We start from the raw sequence: 23,527 nt of genomic DNA, 5'->3' as shown, positions 1-23,527 counted from the left end.
TTACAATAGACACTCTCTGTGCTTGATGGGAGAGAGACAGACAGGCAGGCAGGCAGGCAGGCAGACAGACAGGCAAGCAGGTAGGCAGGCAGGCACCAGGCAGGCAGGCAGGCACACAGACAGACATACATACAAACAGACAGAGAGAGAAAGAGAGACAGAAAACAAAATGGGAACAGGGGAAAGTGAAGCCTGAATGGATATTTTTGTGTCACTGTAGTGTTGTGCCTTTGGGCTGAAGTGTTGAAGCTGATCTTTTGTGAAAGTCTGTTCTCAGTAAAGTGTTCACGGAACAGAGAGCTGGTTTTCAAATGCACTTGTGACTCTGGAGTCTGTCTGTCTTTGTGCCGGCATGCCTGCCACCGTTATGCTTTGAGCAGGCTATGATAATGCACAAAAAATGATGCCTATGTACATCCTGACTACCTGACATGCCGACTAGCGATGTCCCGATCAAGTTTGTTTTTGCTCCCGATCCGATTCCGATCGTTTATTTTGAGCATCTACCGATTCTTCCCTATCCGATATTTATATTTTAAAGAACACGTTTATGCCATATCACAATAGTACAATGTCCCAAATCACAGACAATATCCAGTCTAATATCATGATATGTAATTATGGATATAATATTGATACTAGGGTTGTCCCGATCACGATTTCTGGCTCCCGGTCCAATTCCGATCATTTGAAAATTATGCGATTGGCCCAGATTTCCGATCCCCCGATCCGACCGGGACAATCCTAATGCCGACCCACACAGTAGCACACACACATATCAGTATTCCTAACAGTGCACGTAATTGAGTAAATGAAGTAAATTGCATAGTGCTGTGGGAGATGTTAATGTCCTGGCTCAGCCAAATGGCGGCTCTGGGGTGGAAACTATTATACTCTACCAATGGTTCCCAACATTTTTGAGGGCCCCTCCTATAGGCCTACACAGGTTTAATGTTTGTCTTTAGTTCAAAATGTGTTTTAGTAAACGCATTGACAATAAAGGGAAAATGTACGTCATAATGTGTCGTTTACGTCATATTGTCTCTTTATTGTTAATGGCGTTTAATCCGTTCTCAGATGAACGGCTAGGTGTGCTGTCATGCTCATTTCAGCACGGCAGGATAGCCTATTTCAACCAATTGCTTGGTCAGAAGAACTACTAGTAATATAAATATTTCATTCCATTTTTGTCTTTTTTCGAGGCGACATATCAACTATTTTGCCATCTTACATCAGCAATCTCAGACATTTCGGTGCAGAACATTTGACTTATAAACAAAAGAAAATAGATGAAAATAAACTGTGCTGCTCTGGTAGGTAGACAATGATCCTGTGTGTGCCGTTAATTCTTTGCCGAGCTTTGTTATCGGTGTGGGTGCATCTAGTGTAGAGATGCAGTATTCATGAGGATGCTCTCTGTGTTGAGTGTTGGTGATGTCCAATGATGAGTGATGTGTGTGGATGCCCAATTAAGAACATCAAACTGGCCACTCTACCCCACCGCATCTCCATTGATTTGCACAGAAGTCTGATAATCACCTCTGTATGTTCCTCCTTAAGTCGATGTTGACCACTTGTGTTTTATTGGTGTTGACAGTAAGACTGTTCACCTCTCATTTGTGTGAGTGAGCAATTCTCTTTCATCTCTCCCTCCCTCTCACCCAGATGGGGACTGCCCATAATTCCGACATCCCATTTCTCCGACTATGTGAATGACACGGCACCCGCAAGAGGAAATACATATATGTGAAATAATCATTGACATATGGCTACACAACTTCACAAGTTGACACTCAATTGTACACAAAACTGTCATAGAGGATTCGATAAATAGCTATATGCACTTATTTTTTGACAATTCAAACTTCATGAACATGCACTTCCTATTTTCGCAAAGGCTTAATGGAATCATACCTAGAGAGAGACAGAGAGAGGGGAGAGTCAGAGATGATGCATTGCTGAACTGCTCACATGCTGCACTACCGTTTCATGGCTCTAGTTAGAAACTTGCTATTATAATTATTATAAGGGATTATCGTCAAATCAGACTTCAGGCTTGCCTGCACCAACTAATCTCATTTCCCTTTTTTATCTCTTTTCTAATTTGAACTGTTTTAGTTGCTCTTTTTTCTTTTCTTTTAATGAAGTAGTCTCTTTTTTCTTTTCTTTTAATTAAGTAGTTTTTATAAAGCGGTATATAAATCTGATGTATTATTGTTCTTGAAATAATAAATAGCTTACAGTGTTGCATTTTCAGTCTGCCCTTTACAAGCAAGCACTGCTGTGGCTTTCAAACAGCAGTGAATGTGAGAGGTTAGATTACCCACTGTGGCTTTCAAACAGCAGTGAATGTGAGAGGTTAGATTACCCACTGTGTGCAATTCTGTATGTTGTGTCTCCCTCTGTTATTATGTATATTGGTATATTTTATGTGTCCTTGAGGGAGTTCCAGGGGGTCCCCACTCCCCAGCTAAATGATAGTTATGAACCAAATGGACCCCTATGGGTCTGTAACTCTGAGAGTGTACAAACGGAACCTAATGGAACCAAACGGACCCTAATGGGTACATTTGGTTCCATTTGTATACTCTGAGTTAAATTAACAGTGATTTTACAAAATATATTGGGGTTGCAAAAATAAAAATGACATTAAATGGGCATCCGTAGCCTTAAGGCATACACTGGCGGTCCTTGAAGTTAAAATGTTTGAGAATCACTGCTAGAGTCATAAAAACCTTCTCTTATGGGGGTCCCTGGCATATCATTTCAAATGGGGGTCCGCAGGCTAATTAGTGTCAATTTGGGGGTCCTTGACATGAAAAAGTTTGGGAACCACTGCTATAAGGTCCAAGAGTAGCACAGGTTCTCTGTGTACTCACCAAATAAGATATTTATTTTGACCTGCACCCGACACCAAGGTAATACAATTATTTAGCTGGCACTTTCCTGGGCTCTGAGCACCAGTGAATGGAAGCCATTTCTTTCATTCACACCCAAGAGTGCATGCTGGGTATTATTTCCCAACCCACCCTGAGCCCAATTCGGTGTTGCCTGTCATAACAATCTGCGTTTACTTTATTATAATCTTTACTGTGTGCACGATGTGTTGTGAGCTTGTAGGGCGGCTGCCTTCAGTGCGCGATACCATCATACGATAAACCATAAATTAGGCACACGCACACACACACACACACACACACACACACACACACACACACACACACACAGTCCCAAATGTGTTCTGGAGGACTGTTTGCTATCACTCCCAAGGGACTTTGTGAGCTGTCCAGAGACTGTGTGTAAATGGTTTGGTACATCAATGTGGATGTCATTACCCTAACTACTAGTGTGTGTCTGACAGTCGTCGCTTCTCCTCAGGCAGTGTGTGCATTGTCAGAGGGGGCAAAGTGCCACTGGTGCTCAGCGAGAAACTGCTTTTCCTTGGGGATGGACTGTGGATACTTGTGGGGATGACTAAATAAATCTTTATAGCAGTTGGTTTTAAAACGTCTAAATGATCTCTCTCTCTCTCTCTCCGTACACATACAGTACAGTACACCCGCCCCCAGACTCTCAATTTGTCGTTTACTTGCTTTGCAATTTCCATCTGTTATTTCCAATTTCATTTAAAATGTGGACTTTAATTATCTCCGTGGAAGGAATGGCTCGGCTGTGCAAGCCATACATAAATGAGTTAGTCTATGTGATGAAATATTCAAGATTGCACATAACATAAGTCAGCCTGTTGGTCAGAAGTGTCAGAAAGGGGTCCATACAGCCAGAGAGTGAGCTTAGATATTCATGAATCTACATGAGTCTTTTCACACATCACTGGGTTAAAGATGCTATCCATAACATATCCATATCATATGTAGGCCTACTGTGTACTTTTTTTCCTTTCTGAAATGCACAGAGCGATGCGATTTTGACAATAGACTAGGCTGAATGTGAAGATGAAAAAATTTATTAGCAAACAATATTCTACACGAGAGGATTAAAATACTTTTCATCTTCACAGAGCCCTCTGTGGATGAAATGCCAATAAAACATTTTTAATGGGAGAATTTGTTTTATTTTCCCACTTCCAGCACTCAAAGGCATCTTTTGTTGTGGATGCAAGCGGATGAAATAATACAGCAATCCCTTAGCACTTTCACCGTGGCATTGGCTTTCTTTAGTCAGAGGAGCAGCTGCAGTGTCGTCGCATGAAATCGTCCAAGGTCTCATGTTAATGCTGCGCACAAAACATCATTAAAATTGTATCCGACTCTCGCTCTGAAACCTCCTTTGTTTTCTTCCCATTCCCATTGCAATCTAGCAGTACAAGGACTTCTCTTCACTTTTGAAGGGCTTTCTTTCTGGACAAATTTGTCATGCCTTCTTCCTTTTTAAATGAACCCTATAGCTTTGTCATGTCTATTGTTGTCCCATCGTCTTACTTTCTCCCATAAGCCTGATTTATACTTTGCTACAGTGCATTGTGAGCTTATACATCTGCTTTTTTCTGTAAGCAACACTGTCCAATAAGACAAAGTATAAATTAATAATTACTCTCTACTGGCCTCAACCCCTCCCTTCCCTGTCACTCCCTTTCTTCCCAGTACTATAGTACTCTACATCTTTATTCTACCACTTTTCCTGGAACTGTCACTAGTGCGTTTGGGACTTAGTACGTAACTCACCATGGTATACAGCACACCAATGTGTTTGATACTTTATTTTTGTCTTGTGTTCGATTTTTTTCCTTCCTCCTTTTATTTCCTCTCCGTATTCTGAAAACAACAAAAATGATGGAGCTTGCGCGAAAAACAGTTACACCTGTAGACCTGTGACAATAAAGTTGTTGATTCTTGATTTTCTATACATACAATGTATGTACACAATTATCTCAAATATTATCAAATATTTCTGTTAGAGAGAGAGAGAGAGAGAGAGACAGACATCCTGACCTTGGCTCTCTTTCACCAGTCATTATATTCAAAAGTTAGGGAAATGTCATTGTGGTGGTAAAGTTCCTGCCAACCACTGCAGAGAGTGGGGATCAATTCGTCTTTGGGGCCTCCGGCAAGGCCGGGCAGGCGCACCAATGAACGCGTCTGTGACTCCTACAGGTTGGTGAGACCTCCTCGTGAAACTCCTTACTGTCAGGTCAAAGAAGAAGCGGCTGGCGAATCCATTTATGTATAAATGGTTCCATTTGTACACGCTCACTTAAATTAACATTGATTTTACAATACAAATTGGGGGTCCCAGAGATAGAAATGCCATTAAATGGGTGTCAGTAGACTAATGCAGGTCAAACTGGGGGGTCCTTGAGATTTAACGGGTTGAGAATCTCTGCTAGAGCCGTAAAAAAATCTTCTCTTATGGGGGTCCCTGGCATATGTTTTCAAATGAGGGTCCGCGGGGCTAATTGGTGTCAATTCGGGGTGTCCTTGACATGAGAAAGTTTGGGGACCACTGCTCTAACCCACTCTCTCTTCTTTACGTCATTCCAGACAGCAACTTCGTCCTGGGAAACGCCCAGGTGCAGTCACTCTACCCCATCGTCTACTGCTCCGACGGCTTCTGCGAGCTCACGGGCTTCGCCCGCGGCGAGCTCATGCAGAAGAGCTGCATCTGCCACTTCCTGCACGGCGCGGAGACCGACGACCGCCTCACCTCGCAGATGCAGAAGGCCCTGGACGAGCGGGGCGAGTTTAAGACCGAGATCATTCTTTACAAGAAGGGTGGTGAGTACTGTATAGGGCTGCTGCTGGCAGAGCTACCAACCTGCACACATTTTGTGTACCAACCACGCAATTCTAGGTGTATAGACACCTAGAATTGCGTGGTTGGTACACAAAATGTGTGCAGGTTGGTAGCTCTGTGCTGGGCCACCATTCTTCCAAACGTTTGCCTCGGTAACACTTATTTTGTTTTCGCTTATTTTACACTGTCCTCTGTGTTGTAAATATTACGGGTGCAACAGTTCAATCCAATTTATTGATTGTAAAATAACTAACAGATTTTAATGAAATAATCACTTTGTCATGAATAGTGAGAATACTGTAGTAGATCACAATGTAACACATTGTGAGCTTGTAGATCGGCTGTTTTCGCACATTTTGCACACCACTAATGTCCACCATATTGCATAATTCATTATAATATAGGGTTATAAGTGGTTTATCAGACAAAACATTTAGTTGATTGATTGATTAATGTATTACATTACATTTTTTTATCTGTATTGATTCATTTATTCAAATTGTGTAACTTGATTGTAAACAAATGTCCTGTCATCTAATGGTTTCTCAATTGTTTTATTCACATCAGGGAGACAATACAATTATGTTGTAGATGCATCATGAAAATAGAAAAAAACAAGCTACATACACCAATGAAATAAAAGTTGATGACGATGATGATGGTTAATTGGCTTGGCAGGTGAAAGAGGACAGGCGGTCGGGTGCTTGAGTAGTAACAGAGTAGTAACAGGTGGACAGTTAGTGTAGATTCTATCATTGGCTCATTCACTTCCTGGTTGGGAGGGTCTTTAATCAATCAAAAACCAATTTCCTCAATGTAAAGATCCTAATTTCATTATGTATTCATTTTCTAGCAACCTGCAATGTACAGTAAAGGGTTATTTCTGTAAATCATAATCCCAATGGGAAGTCAGTGCACAGACTCAGAGCAGAGGTAGAAATCTTTACTGGCTGAACGAGAACGTCCAGCAAGAAAAAGTTGCCATACACGAGGAAGGTGGAAAACACATAGCTCTTTAAATTATTTATAAGGGCAGAAAAGTGTTGCTTGTGGCAAAACCCCACATGACGCAACTGATGTTATTACACACAAACAAGAAGAAATTGTACACATTGTTACTGTATATACAATTGTGTTCAGCTTTGCTGAATTTGCTCAGCCTCCAAACTTCTCTCCACTGTATTATCTGCAGTATCAGAAACAAAAAACAATAAAATGTGCATACATTTAGCTGGGTAGTGAAGCTTTTGAAAAGAAGAGGGTATGTTCATCAATCCGCTCAACCTCGCTGTGCGAGTCATGTCCATTTCTTTGCTTTGTCACTGTGTCACTGCATGCAGCATTAGACCCCGATGAATCATTGTCACTTCTCACTGCTAAATGGCCCTGTTTGTGCCATTATAGCACATGAACCCTAGCGTCCCTATTCTGGGGGGAACATCAGCGGAAAATAGCCAATCTGGGGGTCAACAAGTATACAGGGTTTAAGCTATGTTGTGTAATGTAAATGATACGTAGCTTGTGGAGTTAGTTCAGTCGGATATACCCGAGCGGTTTCATGATGTGCTCAAGGGTCTATACATATACTCGAGGAGTCGAGGGGTTAATATGCTTCATTACTATGTGGGTGTATTCAGTGTTTGCAACTAAGACGCACATGTCATTCACTGATGTGGCAGTCAGCTGACCAATTGAGCGGGGTATGTAAGCTCACCTATAGACTGCAATGCTTTCTTCCTGGTTGTTCGTGGTTGTTGTTATGTGATGTTTGCTCCCACCACCAACCCAGCACCACCGGTGGGCTCTGTTATTTCTGTACCCCATGGGGGTTGTTATTGTATATCTATCTCCCTGCTCTTAATGTTTAATGATGGTGTTTAATTGTGCCGAGCCGAGGGAGAAAAATGTAGCAGAGCCGAACGCCAAGATAAAATATCATATGCACTTGTATTCTCATTCTATAATAAGTATTGGTTAAATCTATTCGTGAGTTATCTGCCTGAACTAAGTACTCAAGTAGGGTAGGTACCCTCACAAAAACATGCAGTAATCCTGGTCTCTAAACTGCCTCCCCCTGGCCAGCCGGGACGCCTGATGGAGGGGAAAGGAACTGGTTGGAATAACGTGCTCCTTCCACGCGCTACGTCCAACCAGGGAAACTCCCCCCTGTCAGGTGTAAAGGAGCAACTTGGACACTCAAGCATGAAGGAAGCATGAGTTAAGTCCGTTGCTCTCCCTAGGTTGGCGGAGGGTGTGTAGAGCCCAGGATCACATCACAGGATGATTGACACAGGGGTGAAAAATGGGTTTCAAAATCGTGGGACAAAAAATATAAATTATAAAAAAAAAAAAGTACTCAAGTACTGTACCTAAATACAATTTGAGGTATTTGTACTTTACTGGAGTATTTCAAATTTTCAATACTTTTACTTCTACTCCACTGTCTACATCTCAGAGGCAAATATTGTACTTTTACTCCACTACAATTATTTTAAAACTATTTCATTATTAGTTACTTTTCAGATATAAATTATTATATTACCGGTATTAAACATACATTGACCACTTTAGCCCTATTTCAATGTTTATACGTAGGCTATTTGAAAATAGACGATCTACAAGCTCACAATGCGTCACATCGCAACACTTGTGAGCTTGTAGATGTTAGGTATTTTTGGTACTTCAAGTATATTTTGATAATGCTTTTGTACTTTTACTCGAGTAACATTTTGAAAACAGGCTTTTACTTAACAGAGTATTTGTTTTATGTTGTGGTCGTGCTACTGTTACTAAAACGTCTGGAGTACTTCTTCCACCACTGGCTTTAAGTGATTTGACAGTTTCCCTGCGGTGATTAAACCATCGTGTACCAGAGCTCCCTGCCGTGTTTACACTATAGCCTTTCAAAAGCCACTTCGCTCACTTGATCGTTGCTTGTCATGAAAATCCACTTTAAAACGGTGTAATCCCTTGTCGTAGTGTTAAAGTATTCCAAAGTGGCGATGACGACAACAGAGCGGAGAAGGAACGCGCGCCATGCGCAGCACCGCCGCCATTGTAATGCATTGGGTGGGCCTCAATTTCCCAGAACCCCCTGCATGCCGGTGCGACGGATGTTCTTGCGATGACGTCGTCAAAACGCGCCACCTATCTCACTGTCCGGTGGGATCCCTGTATGACTTGAAACGTATTAAAAACGTGGATTAAACAATGAAAACATAACTCGTGTTCAGGAGTCAAAGTGATTAATGCTGATGGAGAGCTGTCATCCATGTCTCTTGCCGCAGGCTCCCAGTTCTGGTGTCTCCTGGACATTGTGCCCATTAAAAATGAGAAGAGCGAGGTGGTTCTCTTCCTGGTCTCTCATAAAGACATCACCGAGAACAAGAAGGACCGCCCTGACGCCATTGACTCAGGAACCGGTGAGTGTGGGTATAACCTCCTTCACGAATAAGGTTGTTGTCTGTCAAATGGGGGAAGGGAGAGAGCTGCAGTAATAACATCCATCTGCTGCGCTAAAGTGTCAGCAGAAAGTGTTACAAAGATACTTGTCATTTTTATGGAGAAAGAGGTTTCAAAATCCTCACTTTTTAATCCATATAGGACTGAGGCTTTCTAAATCCTGATTTTCTGAAAACCTTCAAATATTTATTAAAAAAATGACAGGTTCCTGTCCTGAAAGGTATAGTTAGAAAAAGGTTTTCCCATCCCAAATGAGCACAAAGCAGATTATGCCAATATATAGAAAATCTAGTCCTGGTACAAACATCTTTTTACATCTGTTATACCTACACTACAGGTGTCAACATTATTGCATGTATTATACAGATATTGTGACATAATGTGTTGTTGACCAAGGCTCCGCCTCACCGTCCCATTGGTCCTCCAATCTTCAGTCCACCAATCATCTCCTATCACATGCAATAAATACACCTGTGCACCTTCAATCAGCCCAACACCTTAAGCTACTCACTCAGGCCTGGTTAGTGTGTTTGTCTCAGTACAGTTTCAGTTTTTTAACAGGGAATGATAGGTAAGATTTGGGTACCCTTCACATTTTCACTTATAGTAAACCCATTTAGACCTGAGGCCAATTCTAAAAAAAGAAAAGGCTTCTAAATCAGAAAAACTGAAAAACCTATGTTTCTATGTCAGTGGTTCTCAATCTCAAACTATTTCATGTCAAGGACCCCAACAAGGATATGTAATTGGCTGCAGACCCCCATCTGAAAATATGTTGTTTCAGGGACCTCCCAGAAGCAATGATTTGAGTTAAAAACATTCGCTCTGAAAGAATATATATTAAAAGATTTGAGACACATTTTCAAGATTTCGCTCATAGCTATGAGCTTGTAGATCTGCTAATAAGGTATACCATAATGCTTAAAACACCAAAAGGGGTTACCCTCCTGAATGGGTTAAGCACACTAAGTTAGAGGGGAGTGCCACCCCCTCTGCTTTCTCCCCTCTTTGGGGCAATAGTGTAGTGTGTTTTTTGTTTATTTGGTACAGTTTGTGTTTTGTTTCTTTTATTTTTTTCTGTGTGTGTATTTTGATTTGGCACTCCTTTTCCGTGTTGACTTTATTTTATTTATTTTTTTGGGGACACACACACACACACACACACACACACACACACACACACACACACACACACACACATGCATAATCTGCTTAGTCTGTGTTGGTTTATGTGCTAAAGGTGTATTTCTGAGACCTGTTTTGCCATGCAATGAGATTAAATTTAAATGAATGAAATCACTACTTTCACTTAGCCCCTTTCGGGACCCTCTGTTACCTTTTCTATATTTTGGACGGCGGTACCCTAGGGTCCCTTGAAAGTGAATCCACTCTCCATAGGACGCAGCTTTACCACTGTCTGGTAACGGACAACCGCGGCGTCACTTGATGCATAGAGTAGCAGTAGGAGACAGCGGAAACGACTGGCTAGCTGCACGCCCTAGTTACTGCCTCTGGTTGGCCAACCACGTATACATGCTAGATTATTTACTGCTGTCGTGTCGTGGGTCTATTTAATAACTCCTGTTATGGCCCGATCTTAGCTTTGGTTAATTTCAAAATAAGAAGAGGACATGTTTCCTCTTTAAAACTGTGTTTCTAAAATGTCTAAGCCCAGATGCAGCAACGTGCAGCTAGCCAATTGGGTCTGAGAGGCTAAATCTCATTGAATGGTGGTCCGTGTGGATCCTACTAAACCAGTGGTCCGTGAACCACCAGTGGTCCTTGAGGGGTTCCAGGTGGTCCCCAAAATGATGGAGAGTTGGTAACCAAATTGACCATCATAGATCTTTAACTCTTGAGAGCGTAAAATGAAACCATTTGGTTTAATTTTACTCTCTCTCTCAAGAGTTTAGAAGAAAAATGTCCTTCTGCACACCTACAGTGAACAGGTGCGTCAGATAACGATCTGGAGAAGTAGAGAAAAAAAGATCCCGCATTTATTGAGCAACGTTTCGGTCGATCAGACCTTCATCAGGCAACCTGACGAAGGTCTGATCGACCGAAATGTTCTCAATAAATCTAATTATCTAAGTGAAGACGGTGTACGCTCTCAATTAGAGAATGTAGAAGAATTGTTATTTTGATCAACATTTGCCAAAAGCATGGAATTATCGACAAAATCTTATCCAACGACAAAATAATCACAAAAATAACAATATTCTTTAGTTTTGCTGCAGTGCTGTTTTCGTCGACTAAAACTATGACCAAAAACTTTGGTCAACTGACGAAAACTAAATAGAAACTAAATGAAAATTAAGCTATGTTGACTAAGACTAAATATACTGACGATTTCGTCAACAAATAAAAAGTAGACTAAATGTAGACTAGTGGACAAGAGATCCAGTATGAGTCATTTTACAAGCCCGCAACGCGTCGCAACGCAACGTGTTGTGGGCTTGTAGATCTGCAAGTGATTCAAGTGAAAAAAACTAGACTAACACCAAGACATTCCAGGTGACTAAAATGTGACAAACTATATGAGAACTATATAAAACTAAAATCAAAACGACACTGCTCTGCTGTCTCCCTCGTGTCTCCCCCCGTCTAGACGAGGAGACCGGCCTGGAGGTCCACCAGATCACGCGTCCCCCGGGCTTCTCCTCCACGGAGCGCCGGCGGAGCCGGGCCGTGCTCTACCAGCTGTCTGGACACCTCCAGAGGCAGGACAAGACCAAGAGCAAGCTCAACATCAACAACGTGAGGCTCCGCTTCCAATCCACACGCTCAGCCGCTAATTCCACACTCTTACAGTTATCAGCTGAAGAGTTGTCCTGTTTTTTTTGTGACGGGCGATAGCATGGCTTTCCGAAATTACATGTCATATGTCTATGGACTTCAATGTTTGCTTAGGGCAGTAAATGCCAACGTAAGACGTCATCGGGGTGATATTAACACTGTCCTCGCTGGCGCGTGATTTTTATTCTTTTAACTTTGTCTCACTGTAAAAATTAACACTCGGGAGGGAGCGGGAGGGATTTGTTCCATCCGATCTTACTCGTCACAGTCTTCATTGCCACCGTCGTTGACCTCATTCATCGCCATCCTCATCGCCATCATCATCCTCATCATCACCTCGTCATCACTATCATCAGCATCATCTCCATTATCAGCAGGTAAGGGTTCTAAATCCAGCATAATCACCATCACAATACTGCAAATCCATATACACACACTGACACAAACATGATTTGCACGTGCACGAACATACAGTACTGTGACCAGACATTTACACGTAGTGTACTTAAATATATTGGTATCACATTGAAAATGCACTTCTTTCAAGGTTTTAAAGACAAAATACAATATTCTTTTAAACATTTTCTTTTAATATCAATATTAGATTATCATAAAAATTGCCAAAAAAAAGTGTTTTGGCAATTATCTGGGGGGCCACTTGCAATCTCCTCGCGGACCACCAGTGGGCCCCAGCAGATATGAGAATCACTGATGTACTGGATCAGATTATTGGGTCCTGGGCTCCTGGCATGTGTGTAGTTAAAATTTAATTTAATTAAGTGATTCCATCACAAATCTATTGATTTCATTTGATCAGTTGACCAGTTGATCAATGACCACGGGCTGTCGGTTGTTTAGAGCAGCACAGGTTAATTGGATTATCTAGACTGAGACAAATGGCTACTGCTGAACATATTTTGGGACTATAAATCACCACGTAAATCCAAACAATAGTGTGTGTGTGTGTGTGTGTGTGTGTGTGTGTGTGTGTGTGTGTGTGTGTGTGTGTGTGTGTGTGTGTGTGTGTGTGTGTGTGTGTGTGTGTGTGTGTGTGTGTGTGTGTGTGTGTGTGTGTGTGTGTGTGTACCTTTTTGTGTGGCATGTCTACAACGACGGATTATAACTAATCCTCACCCTGTTGGTTATGCAAATTGGACAGCACCGTGTTGGCAGAAGCGGGCTTCGCACCGCTCTATTTAGGCAGTCACTTGGCTGATGTCTCACTCAGGCTCACGGGTCTAAAGCCAATGTTTTTCACTTGTTTTGAACATGTTTGTCACATCCTCATTCCGTCGTCAGTCACATTTCCTCATTCCCTCGTGGAACACAGTCTATTGGACTCTGCACGTTGAAAAGTGCACACAACGTTGACTCAGTTGAATCACGGTCCATCATATATCATATATGGCAGCCCAATCTCACCCAAACACGGTGAAATGGCACAGATTGGCAATTCCGTACATTATACATACACGCCTAGGAAACCCCACAAAACATTTAATACTATATATTGAAATGATAAAGGTTAAAAACCACTGGTGTAGGCCTACAGTATGTACAGAAATGCCAATCTGTGCTATTTCACCAGTGGTGGAAAAAGTACTAAATTGTTTTACTTAAGTAAAAGTACCAATACTGCAATTTAGAAGTACAAAAGTATCGGCATCAAAATGTACTAATGTGTAAAAGTACTCATTGTGCAGAATGTGCCATTTCACAAGTTCAAAATGTGTACAAAATCTATTGAAAATAGCAGATCAACAAGCTCACAAGAGATCGGTAGATCTGCTATTTTCAAATGGCCAAAATGTATAGGGTTGAAGTGGTCAATGTATGTTTTATGTTTTTAAGTAACTAGTAACTAAAGTTTTCAAATAATTGCAGTGGCGTAAAATCTCGGCTCCGAGATGTACTGGGGTGGAAGTAAAAGTACTTGGAAATTGGAAATACTCAAGTAAAGTACAAACACCTCAAAATTGTACTTAAGTACAGTACTTAAGTAAAAGTACTCAGTTACTTTCCAACACTGTATTTCACCGTGTGTCTGGGTGAGTGAAGAACGTATACATCGTTTTGCAGAACGTGCTTGGGGCGAACGCCAACCCGGTGCCGGAGTACAAGGTGGCGGACGTTCAGAAGTCCCGCCTCATCCTGCTCCACTACGGCACCTTCAAGGCGGGCTGGGACTGGCTGATCCTGCTGGCCACCTTCTACGTGGCCATCACCGTGCCCTACAACGTCTGCTTCTCCGTCCGCGAGGACAGCGGCGGGGCGGCGGCGGTGGCGGCGCGCAACCCCCCCAGCGTCAGTGACATCCTGGTGGAGATACTGTTCATCATCGGTGAGGCTGACTGGATGTGTGGCGTGGGGTTGGTTTTGTGTTTCTAAGTTGACGCGTGCACGCATCCGCCTCGGTGACGGCAGACTGCTGGGCGAGCGCTGGCGCTTTGGCATGGGGGGGGGGGGGGGGTCAGATCAACATATGAGAATAAATTCTGTACTGGCCATATATGGAGCGTGTACTGTACAGGTTTTGATGAGGTCAGATCAACATATGGAATGTCAGAACATGTCAGTTCCATGTATGGAGATCTAAGGGTTTGAGGTCAGATGTTGTAGAGTTGCTGGCCGGCTTCATATATGCAGATCTAGATAATGCAGTCTTCTCCATGTACGGTTATCCAGGGTTAGATGAGGTCAGTGTCGTGATCTTCATGTATGGAGATGGCCATATATGGTGGCGTGACGTGTCACGAGGCGTGACCTTATATGGAGACGTGATGTCATGAGGCGTGACCATAGATGGAGACGTGATGTCACGAGGCGTGACCATATATGGTGGCGTGACGTGTCACAAGGCCTGACCTTATATGGAGACGTGATGTCACGAGGCGTGACCATAGATGGAGACGTGATGTCACGAGGCGTGACCATATATGGAGGCGTGGGTGACTAATGACGGACGGAAGGACGGGAGATGCAGGTTTTCATAGTAAATGAACATAAGGTAGTGATTACCAGTGTTCTTCACCATCACTGAGCCCCAATGCCAGTTCAGTCCAACCAAGAGTTTGTTGTCATTTACCAACAAACAGCAATGAGTGGATTTATGGCAAACTATTGAGCCTCAGATATACATGGAAGCACACGCGCACACACAAGCACACACACACACGCACGCACACAAGCACACACTCACGCACACACAAAGCTTTATACAATCTTTATATGAAAGTAAATGTCAACTATTTGACCTTTCCAAGCAGCAATAGACCACATACGGCACCGAGCCATTGCCTCCGTTTCTAATTATCTCACTTGGCCGCTTGGTCAATAAACATGGAGGCGTTGAAGCAAGAATCTTTCTTGGGCAATGATGAATATTGTGGTATTTCTCTAATTACAATTGATTTAGGGTCCCATCCCATATCTAATTTGATGTGTTATAGTGTAGTGTACTAATTAATTAGTACACTAGTCTTGCCGGAAGTGAAAGTTGCTGTTTTGCTCTCACTTTTAATCACTAACTGACAACAAGTGTTGCCCAGTTTAGCTGCTTTCATTGATTGCTGAAGAAAAATAATCCTTTAGCTTGAGGTACAGAAAAACTGTGACAAGCTGTTATGTTATGTTTTTTTCGTTTTTTTAACTAGCGATCTCTCTCAATTGTTGGAGATCATCTGCGCTTCTAGGGGGATTAAACATGAAACTTGACACACCGCTTGCATTTTATCCCACCAGAGGCAAACGTTTGGTACTGGTGTTTTTCTTAGGGTTTTGCTTCCTCATCCCACCTCTATCCCAGCAATATGTTCTCCTCTTCTAATTAACTGTGTCCTCCTCCGATCACTTGGAGGACGACCTGAAACAAACTATAAAGGGAGTTTGAGGCTATGCGTGAATTGATCATGTCTTTGGTAGATTAACTTATTTTTCCATTAGTGATGATGTCTCCTTTTTGGTTCAGCAGGATCCATCTCTGCTGAGAATGCCCCAACAAACTGTGCACCATGAAAGCATCTGTTAAGCAGTAGACCAGCAACTCAAAAACACTAATTGTTAATCGATTTATCTTGTATCTTGTTGCGTGCACCTTTAGTCGCCAATAAAAAACCTAATTGGAATCGGTTATAAGTCGGTTTTTGGTTCTAAATATTGGTGTCGATATACTGTATATTTTCAGTTCATTGCCCAGCCCTATAGCGCAACGAGTATAGAACGTGACCGAGCGAGGAATTAACATTTCTCCTCTCATCCTCTCATCCACAACACACATTTAGTCGTTAGCGTAACTACAAACGCCACCACAACTGTCTCCGTGCGCGATCTCTCAGGGGAACTGGTGATGTGACAGATCCCAGATGGTGTGTGTGTGTCTGTTTGGGTTGACGTGTGTCATCATCGTGGTCTTTATGTGGCAGATATCGTGCTGAACTTTCGAACGACCTACGTGAGCACGTCTGGCCAGGTGGTGTACGACGCACCCTCCATCTGCGTCCACTACGCCACCTCCTGGCTGTTTGTGGACCTGATCGCTGCGCTGCCTTTTGACCTGCTGTACGCCTTCAACATCAGCGTGGTGAGTCACGCACGCACACGCACACACGATTTTCAAAAAAAATCTTCTAAATCCTAAATCCTAACTTCTGAAAAACCTATGTTTCTGTGTCAGTGGTACTCAACCTTTTTCATGTCAATGACCCCCAGAATTATCTGTATTTGGCTGCGGACCTCCATCTGAAAATATGTAGTTCCAGGGGACTCCTCCCCCCCCCCCCCCCCCCCCCGAAGCAAAGATTTGAGTTAAAAACGTTTGCCGTGAAAGAATATATATTCAAAGATTTGTGCCCACATTTTCACAATTTAAAGAAAATAGCAGATCTACAACCTCGCGAGTGCTGTGCTATGAGCTTGTAGATCTGCTATTTTTCAACAGCTAAAGTATAACATAACCGTTCTGAATGAAGCAATTACAATTGTGAGCATAGACTGTATGTTCGCGAGTCCCAATAACTGTACACACAAACACACACACCCTCACACACACACACACACACACACACACACACACACACACACACACACACACACACACACACACACACACACACACACACACACTAGTCTATTATTGATGTTATTGTGTTCAAATGTGGTCACGGCTGGGTCAGCAACATCAGCAAATCATAATGCTATTATGGGGGGGAACTGAGAGAAATTGACAACAGAAATAAATGTCAAGTCTCTAATGTTGTTTTTCCGTGTCTCTCCATCACTGCTCTCATGAGAGCTACCTGTTTGACATTAATTGTGTACCACAATAATGGGCTCTGTATGAACCTGCATGCAGTTCAATGAAGTGCGCTGCTCTTTGAGTCATAAACACTTGTCCGCCTCTCTTGCACTTCTACCTTGTTCTTGCATTGTTCTCTATAAACACACAGACCATTTTTCCTGTTAATGGGTTTATTTTTAGATGTGGTGTTTATGAAGTGCCTCGTGGTTCAGTCAATTAGTGCATATGGACCATATGTTCCCTGTGAGTCTCGAGGACCAGAGTTCCAATCTGACTCACGGTCTTGTCTCGCACATCTCTCCTCTCCCTTCTTTGCCTCGGGGTTCCTGTCGCTCTACTACACACTCCTATCTAAAGCCCTAACCACACCAAAGGGTCACCATTGCAACTCCTTGGGTCCAAACGGTTGCGAGGAATTGAATTCCATGCGTTGAATGACTTGGGACAACAGTGGGACTACATGCGTCGACGTGCAACAGGACATATCACACCGCTGGGGCAACGCTAAAACCGCCTCGACCCTTTGTTGTGGTTAGGGCTTTAGTCCTAATAAATCATTTCTGGAAAAATGACTATTCATTAATACATTTTATTTTATGATTATTCTTTTATTGAGTGTGTTGTCACGGGGCAATCAAGGACCTTGCACACATCATCAGCGGAGTCATATGACAATTGTGTTGCATGTTTTTTTTGTACAAATGACATTTTTAAGTAATTTAACACAATGATTGAAATAGTTTTAAATGTTTATACGTATTTATTGACACTGCAGTTGAAGTATTTGTTGGTCACCTGTCTCTCCTCCTCGGCAGTGCTGCCAATCTAATCCTGTTTATTGTATGTTTTATTATTGTATGTTTGGCGCATGAAATATTTATTGAATGGTATTTATTGAAAATACATTAAAAAAGCAGTAGGTAATTGTAGATCAACTCATGGGCTTGGGTTTGCCTTTGTATGAAATAATTGATAGAATGAATTGTGCTTGGTTTTTTTCCCCACCTGTTTAATAGTCAGGCATGCCGCAGGTGAAGAGAGTTATGTTAAGTTTGTCTTGAGGCTAGTCAGAGACAACAGCAGGGGACAGCTGGCAGAGCCTTTGTGAAAGGTGTAGCCTGTGAGGCTGTGACCTGTTATTTTAAGTTCCCTGATTTGTTGTTTTCTACAGTGTAGCTGAAGTGTTCATTTCATTTCCTATTTTTGGAACGTGTTTTTAAAGTGTACTTGTGGACCTGTCTACATTGTGTTCCGTCCACAGAGTAAATGAATACAAGGTACAGTTCATAATTCTTGGTGTTTGTTTCATAAATCTCCGCTGTAGACACGTTATGAGCCATTTTCTGTCAAGACATTCTGTCAGGTGATCATTTTTCGAAATGTTGGAGTTTGGAAGCGACACATCGTGCTGCTGCTTCCTGCATACTCTGAGAGCGTACACATGGAACCAAATGGACCTTCCATTTGTACACTCTCAGTATGTGCAAATTTGAAATGGGTGGCACGTAGGGCCGTTGAGTGACTTCTGACGAGTGCTTCCAAACTCCAACACTTGGAAAATATTATCACCTCACAGAATTTCTTAGTAGAAAGTAGCTCATAGCATGTCGATGATGATTTTTTTATGAAACAAACACTTTGCAGATTGAAAGGGGTTAATTCAAGCTAACCATACAGCTGCTATTTTGGTTAGTTTACTGTCGTTTAATACAAGCAGATTAGGCCTTTCTGTTTGGATGGATGGGGGCGGTGTCAATGGCTTGTGTTGCAATTCTAGATTCAACTCATTATAAAAAATCTAGTGTTGCAAATTGCGGACAACATAACGCATTTAGTGATATTGTAACTCCACCCACACACAGACCCACAAGTTACCTCTACACAAACCACTTATGTGTCCCTGCCCACCCACCCGTGTACAGACACACACAGACACAAACACACACAAACACAAGGGAAAGAAACACACACAGGGTTTCAAGTGCCGGGGACTCGCCCGCTCTGCTTCACAGTGCCTCATAAATTGAACACCTCACAGTTCATTAAATTGTTTTTATTTATTACCGTCCTCCGCCATTGTTCTCTCAATACTCAAATAATATTTAATTGGTGATTCCCAATTTTGAAAGGAATGTGCTTTATTTTTACAGTTTATTGAACACCTCAGAGTTCATTAAATTGTTTTAATTTATTACTGTCCTCCGCCACTGTTCTATCAATACTCAAATAATATTTAATTGGTGATTCCTAATTTTGAAAGGAAGTTTTTTTTTATATATGCTAAAAATCCCTACCTCTTATTTATTTCCTCTATATTTAGAAAAATAGACTAAATTACTAACGCCAGCAAAGAAGACACGAATACGGGTATTATTTAATGGCAATTGGGATACATCGTTTAATAACAATAGAGATGGGGAGGGTGTAATGTTAATTTGTAGAATAATTGAAAGATTAGCAGCAACCAAATTCCAAAATGTGAGGACACTCGGACACTCCCACACCATATGAAAGAATGTACCTATGGTGTTCGGAGTGCAGAAAGTGCAGTTGTGATTATTTAAAATCTGCATAGCACACAATCTACGCAACTTGTTTAGCGACGTTGATTCATGGTGTTTTCCACTGTTCTCCCCCTCCCCCGCCCGTTTGGAACCCAAAGAACTTTGGGGTGCACCTGCTGAAGACGGTGCGTCTCCTGCGCCTCCTGCGCCTCCTCCAGAAGCTGGACCGCTACTCCCAGTACAGCGCCGTGGTCCTCACCCTCCTCATGTCCACCTTCGCCCTGCTGGCCCACTGGATGGCCTGCGTCTGGTACTTCATCGGACGCAGCGAGATCGAGAGCAACAGCCTCAGTTCTTGGGACGTAGGTGCGTGCGTGTGTCTGTGCGTGTGCGTGTGTGTGTGTGTGTGTGTGTGTGTGTGTGTGTGTGTGTTTGTGTGTGCGCGCACGTGTGTGTGTGTGTGTGTGTGTGTGTGTGTGTGTGTGTGTGTGCAACTGTGCGTGCACACGTGCGTGTGTGTGTGTTTGTATGTGTGAAATGACGGATGTCTAACTATGCATATGTTGAAGCAGATGCTTGGGTAGAAGGCAAACAGACAGAGAACAGCCCCCCCCCCACACACACACACACACACACACAAATGGATGCATCTTACACACACACACACACACACACATTCTCTCTTCCCAGATACCACTTTGTGCCTGATTTGTACTTCGGTGTCGTGCACCGATAGCCCAATGCAGCGTATGCTTGTAGATCTGAGGTTTTCGGTGTGTCACCGGAATGCAACTATAGTCTAAATCTGTCTTTATACCCTTGCCTGACAGCCAGTCTGCTCAAACATTCTATAGGCAGGCTGCAATATCCTCCTGCCTCTAGGGTTGTTGGCTGCGTGATATGAGGAACAAGCAGAGCCTCTATTACCTCGGGAGATGAGGGCGAAAGTTCACCTACCTGGCCAGCACTATCTGTTCAAAGACAACTGTTTGATCAAAGTTTTTTTTCACGTAGTAAACGTACGTCAGAAAGGGGAGATGACGTGATTTACAGTATGTACACAGTACAGTAACAGTACATAACATGAGCCCAATGACATCTGTAGCTGTCATGCCTGTTTTTTTTTTGTTTTTTTTTTAATTATAAGATTTTCAATTTTTGTAGACAAACAACCCCACAAATACCCCACCCTCCCCGGTTCATCACAAAACAAGACAACAACAAAAAGCAACAATAAAATAAAATAAACAGGTAGTAAAGGATATAAATAATAAATGAATGAAATAAATACAATAAAATAAAATTTGCCTTTTACTAGATTAAGGGGCTACACAGTGAACCAAATTACATGTAGGAAAACACTTAGGACACATCATCAAAAGACAGTGAAAGGGTGAATTCAAGGAAAGGGGACCAAGCCTTTACAAATTTCTGGCGAGATGTGTACCTGTTGTATCTGAGCTTCTCCAATGGTATAAAGGATAGAACATCCTTGACCCAACTTGTAAATGTTGGAGGTTTATCAGATTTCCAATTGCGGAGAATAAGTCTCCTCGCTATGAGTGAAGCAAAAGCTATGAAATTGGCTTGGGGAGAGGTAATTGGTGCATCGCCGTTGGGGACTCCAAATATAGCAGTTATCGGGTTGGGCGCAATTGGCATATGACAGATGGTTGAGAAAGCATAAAAAATACTATTCCAAAATGGGTTCAAGGAAGTGCATCCCCAGAACATTATGTCCAACAGAGGCTGGCTCCAGATGACATCTTATACAAGTAGAGTCATGTCAGGATAAATTTTAGATAGTTTTTCTCTCGAGAAATGCAAACGATGTACTATTTTGAATTGAATTAGGCAATGTCTAAGACATAAAGAGGTAGTATGAATACGCCTCAAAGACTGTAGGCCTCTTTTAACACGACACACGCGTATCTCCCTAGCAAATTCGGTCAGGCTCATGCTGAGGTCCAAAGTGGTTTTCAAAAAGATGAGAATAAGCACCGCAGGCAAACCAAGGCTGAGAGATTCCGCGCCTCGAGTTTGTGTGTGTTGAATGCAGGATGACCTTTGAACAGAGGCTGCCACCAAGGTGATGTTCACTAGGTAAGACCAAGCATCAGAAATAGGTTTAGTTTAGGGTTGTCTATCGAATAAAGGTGGGAAGTGCGAAGCATGGAATGAGCGTCCATGGCGTGAAATGACATTTGGGGAGCCAGCGTGGTCATCTAAGGTCATCAATACACATAGATGGCCATGGGCGGGGGATGACATTTAGTTTCCGGCATGATCATCTAAGGTCATCACCACGCGCAAGCGTGTAGCGTGCGGCTTGGATGGTCGGGCACGAATGACATCGGGGGTGCGTCGTGATCATCTAAGGTCATCGCCACACGCATGACCAGTGATGGTCAAGAGCATGGGACATGGATGGCAGTGTGATTAAGGGGGCTTGGGGGTTGTGGACCCAGATACTTTGGCCTAGGGGTCGAGGCGTGAGCCTGTGCATATACAGTAGGTGTGTAGAAAAATATACGAATATATTTGTACTTCGCAGTAAAATAATGAATAAGTGATTGACGTGGTAGGAGTGTTCAGCCTGGCTGGACGTATAGGTGAGTGGTTTGCACGGGTGGCACAGGGTGGAGTTGATAGTGGCTGGTGGAGTTGTTTGGTTGTCTTCTGCTTGGTCAAACATCCCGAACCTCAGTTGTTCCAACTCCATTTCAGGACCATGGAGAGTGAATTAACTTTCAGACAACCGAGCCAAGCATTGTTAAATGGTATTGCTATTTATATAGCGCTTTCATCCAAAGCGCTTTACATAGATTGTGCACCCATTCGCACACCGATGGCGGAGGAAACCATGCAAGGCACCAACCTGCACATCGGGTTCAGTGTCTTGCTCAAGGACACTTCGACACCAACTCTGGGGGAGCCCGGGATCGAACTGGGAACCTTGCAGTTCCCATCCGGCTGCTCTACCGGCCACTCTACCTCTGAACCACTGCCGCCCTAGGCCCTTGGTGTTCAGAGTCTTGATGTTAAGCACCGCTGACTCCGAGCCATGCACTGAATACTGCAGAGCATCCCGTTTGGATTTGTCAAGCTTGAGAGGTTGACATCAACCGGCTGTGTCCTATCAATTCAGTATAAATCGCCCCAAAAGGCAAATAAGTTAACATATCTCTGCTGTCGGGAAGAAACCACCTAACTCAAAAATGTTCATTTTTCAGGAGATGAAAAAAGTATATTTTTGAGGAAATTACGAAAACCTTTGAAAACAAAGCAATACTGCCTCATCAAAGTTGGTGCTGTGACTTTATATATTGTCAATTACTTGCATGAGAGGTAGTGGAGTTGGTTGCTTTAGCAGACAGTTTGAGGGTCCAATGGAGTTAAGAGGTTTTGTCCAAAGCGTTTTTTTACTACTTTGCATTGGTTAAATATTTCCGTAACAACACACAGAATGGATTTAGGACGTTTCCTCTCAGGAATGATATGTGTATATTGCATAAAAATGGAGGGCTAAGATAAGAAAGAATCTCCTAAATAATTAAAGTCTCATTTCTAAATCTACATGCTTCAAGTTCTCTGTCGAGTGTATGTGTGGGACTAAAAACCCATGACTTATGCAAATTGTTAATTTAAGTACAGTTAAGATTGTCAGACTCTAGTTCTCCAATTATCCTGTAAGGGAATAAAGATGAGGACTGTTCTT

The 23,527-nt window shown here is 42.6% G+C and overlaps 1 protein-coding gene across 1 annotated transcript in view; it reads left to right on the top strand.

The window, feature by feature from the left end:
• The window catches only part of LOC310853918 (voltage-gated delayed rectifier potassium channel KCNH8-like), a gene marked incomplete at its 3' end in the record, with an annotated part of 69,537 nt that overhangs the window by 5,493 nt on the left and 40,517 nt on the right, over positions 1-23,527 (top strand). Inside the window, exons 2-7 of the mRNA XM_083758390.1 lie at positions 5,499-5,732; positions 9,039-9,173; positions 11,822-11,970; positions 14,089-14,350; positions 16,431-16,588; positions 19,968-20,175. Coding sequence (XP_083614516.1) covers positions 5,499-5,732; positions 9,039-9,173; positions 11,822-11,970; positions 14,089-14,350; positions 16,431-16,588; positions 19,968-20,175 — 1,146 coding nt within the window. The remainder of the gene's footprint in view (positions 1-5,498; positions 5,733-9,038; positions 9,174-11,821; positions 11,971-14,088; positions 14,351-16,430; positions 16,589-19,967; positions 20,176-23,527) is intronic.

Source organism: Protomyctophum parallelum, assembly GCF_964188405.1.
Source record: "Protomyctophum parallelum genome assembly, chromosome: 23".
Lineage (NCBI taxonomy): Eukaryota > Metazoa > Chordata > Actinopteri > Myctophiformes > Myctophidae > Protomyctophum > Protomyctophum parallelum.
The sequence above is the reverse complement of the archived record's forward strand: the minus strand, read 5'-3'. Positions and strand labels throughout refer to the sequence as shown.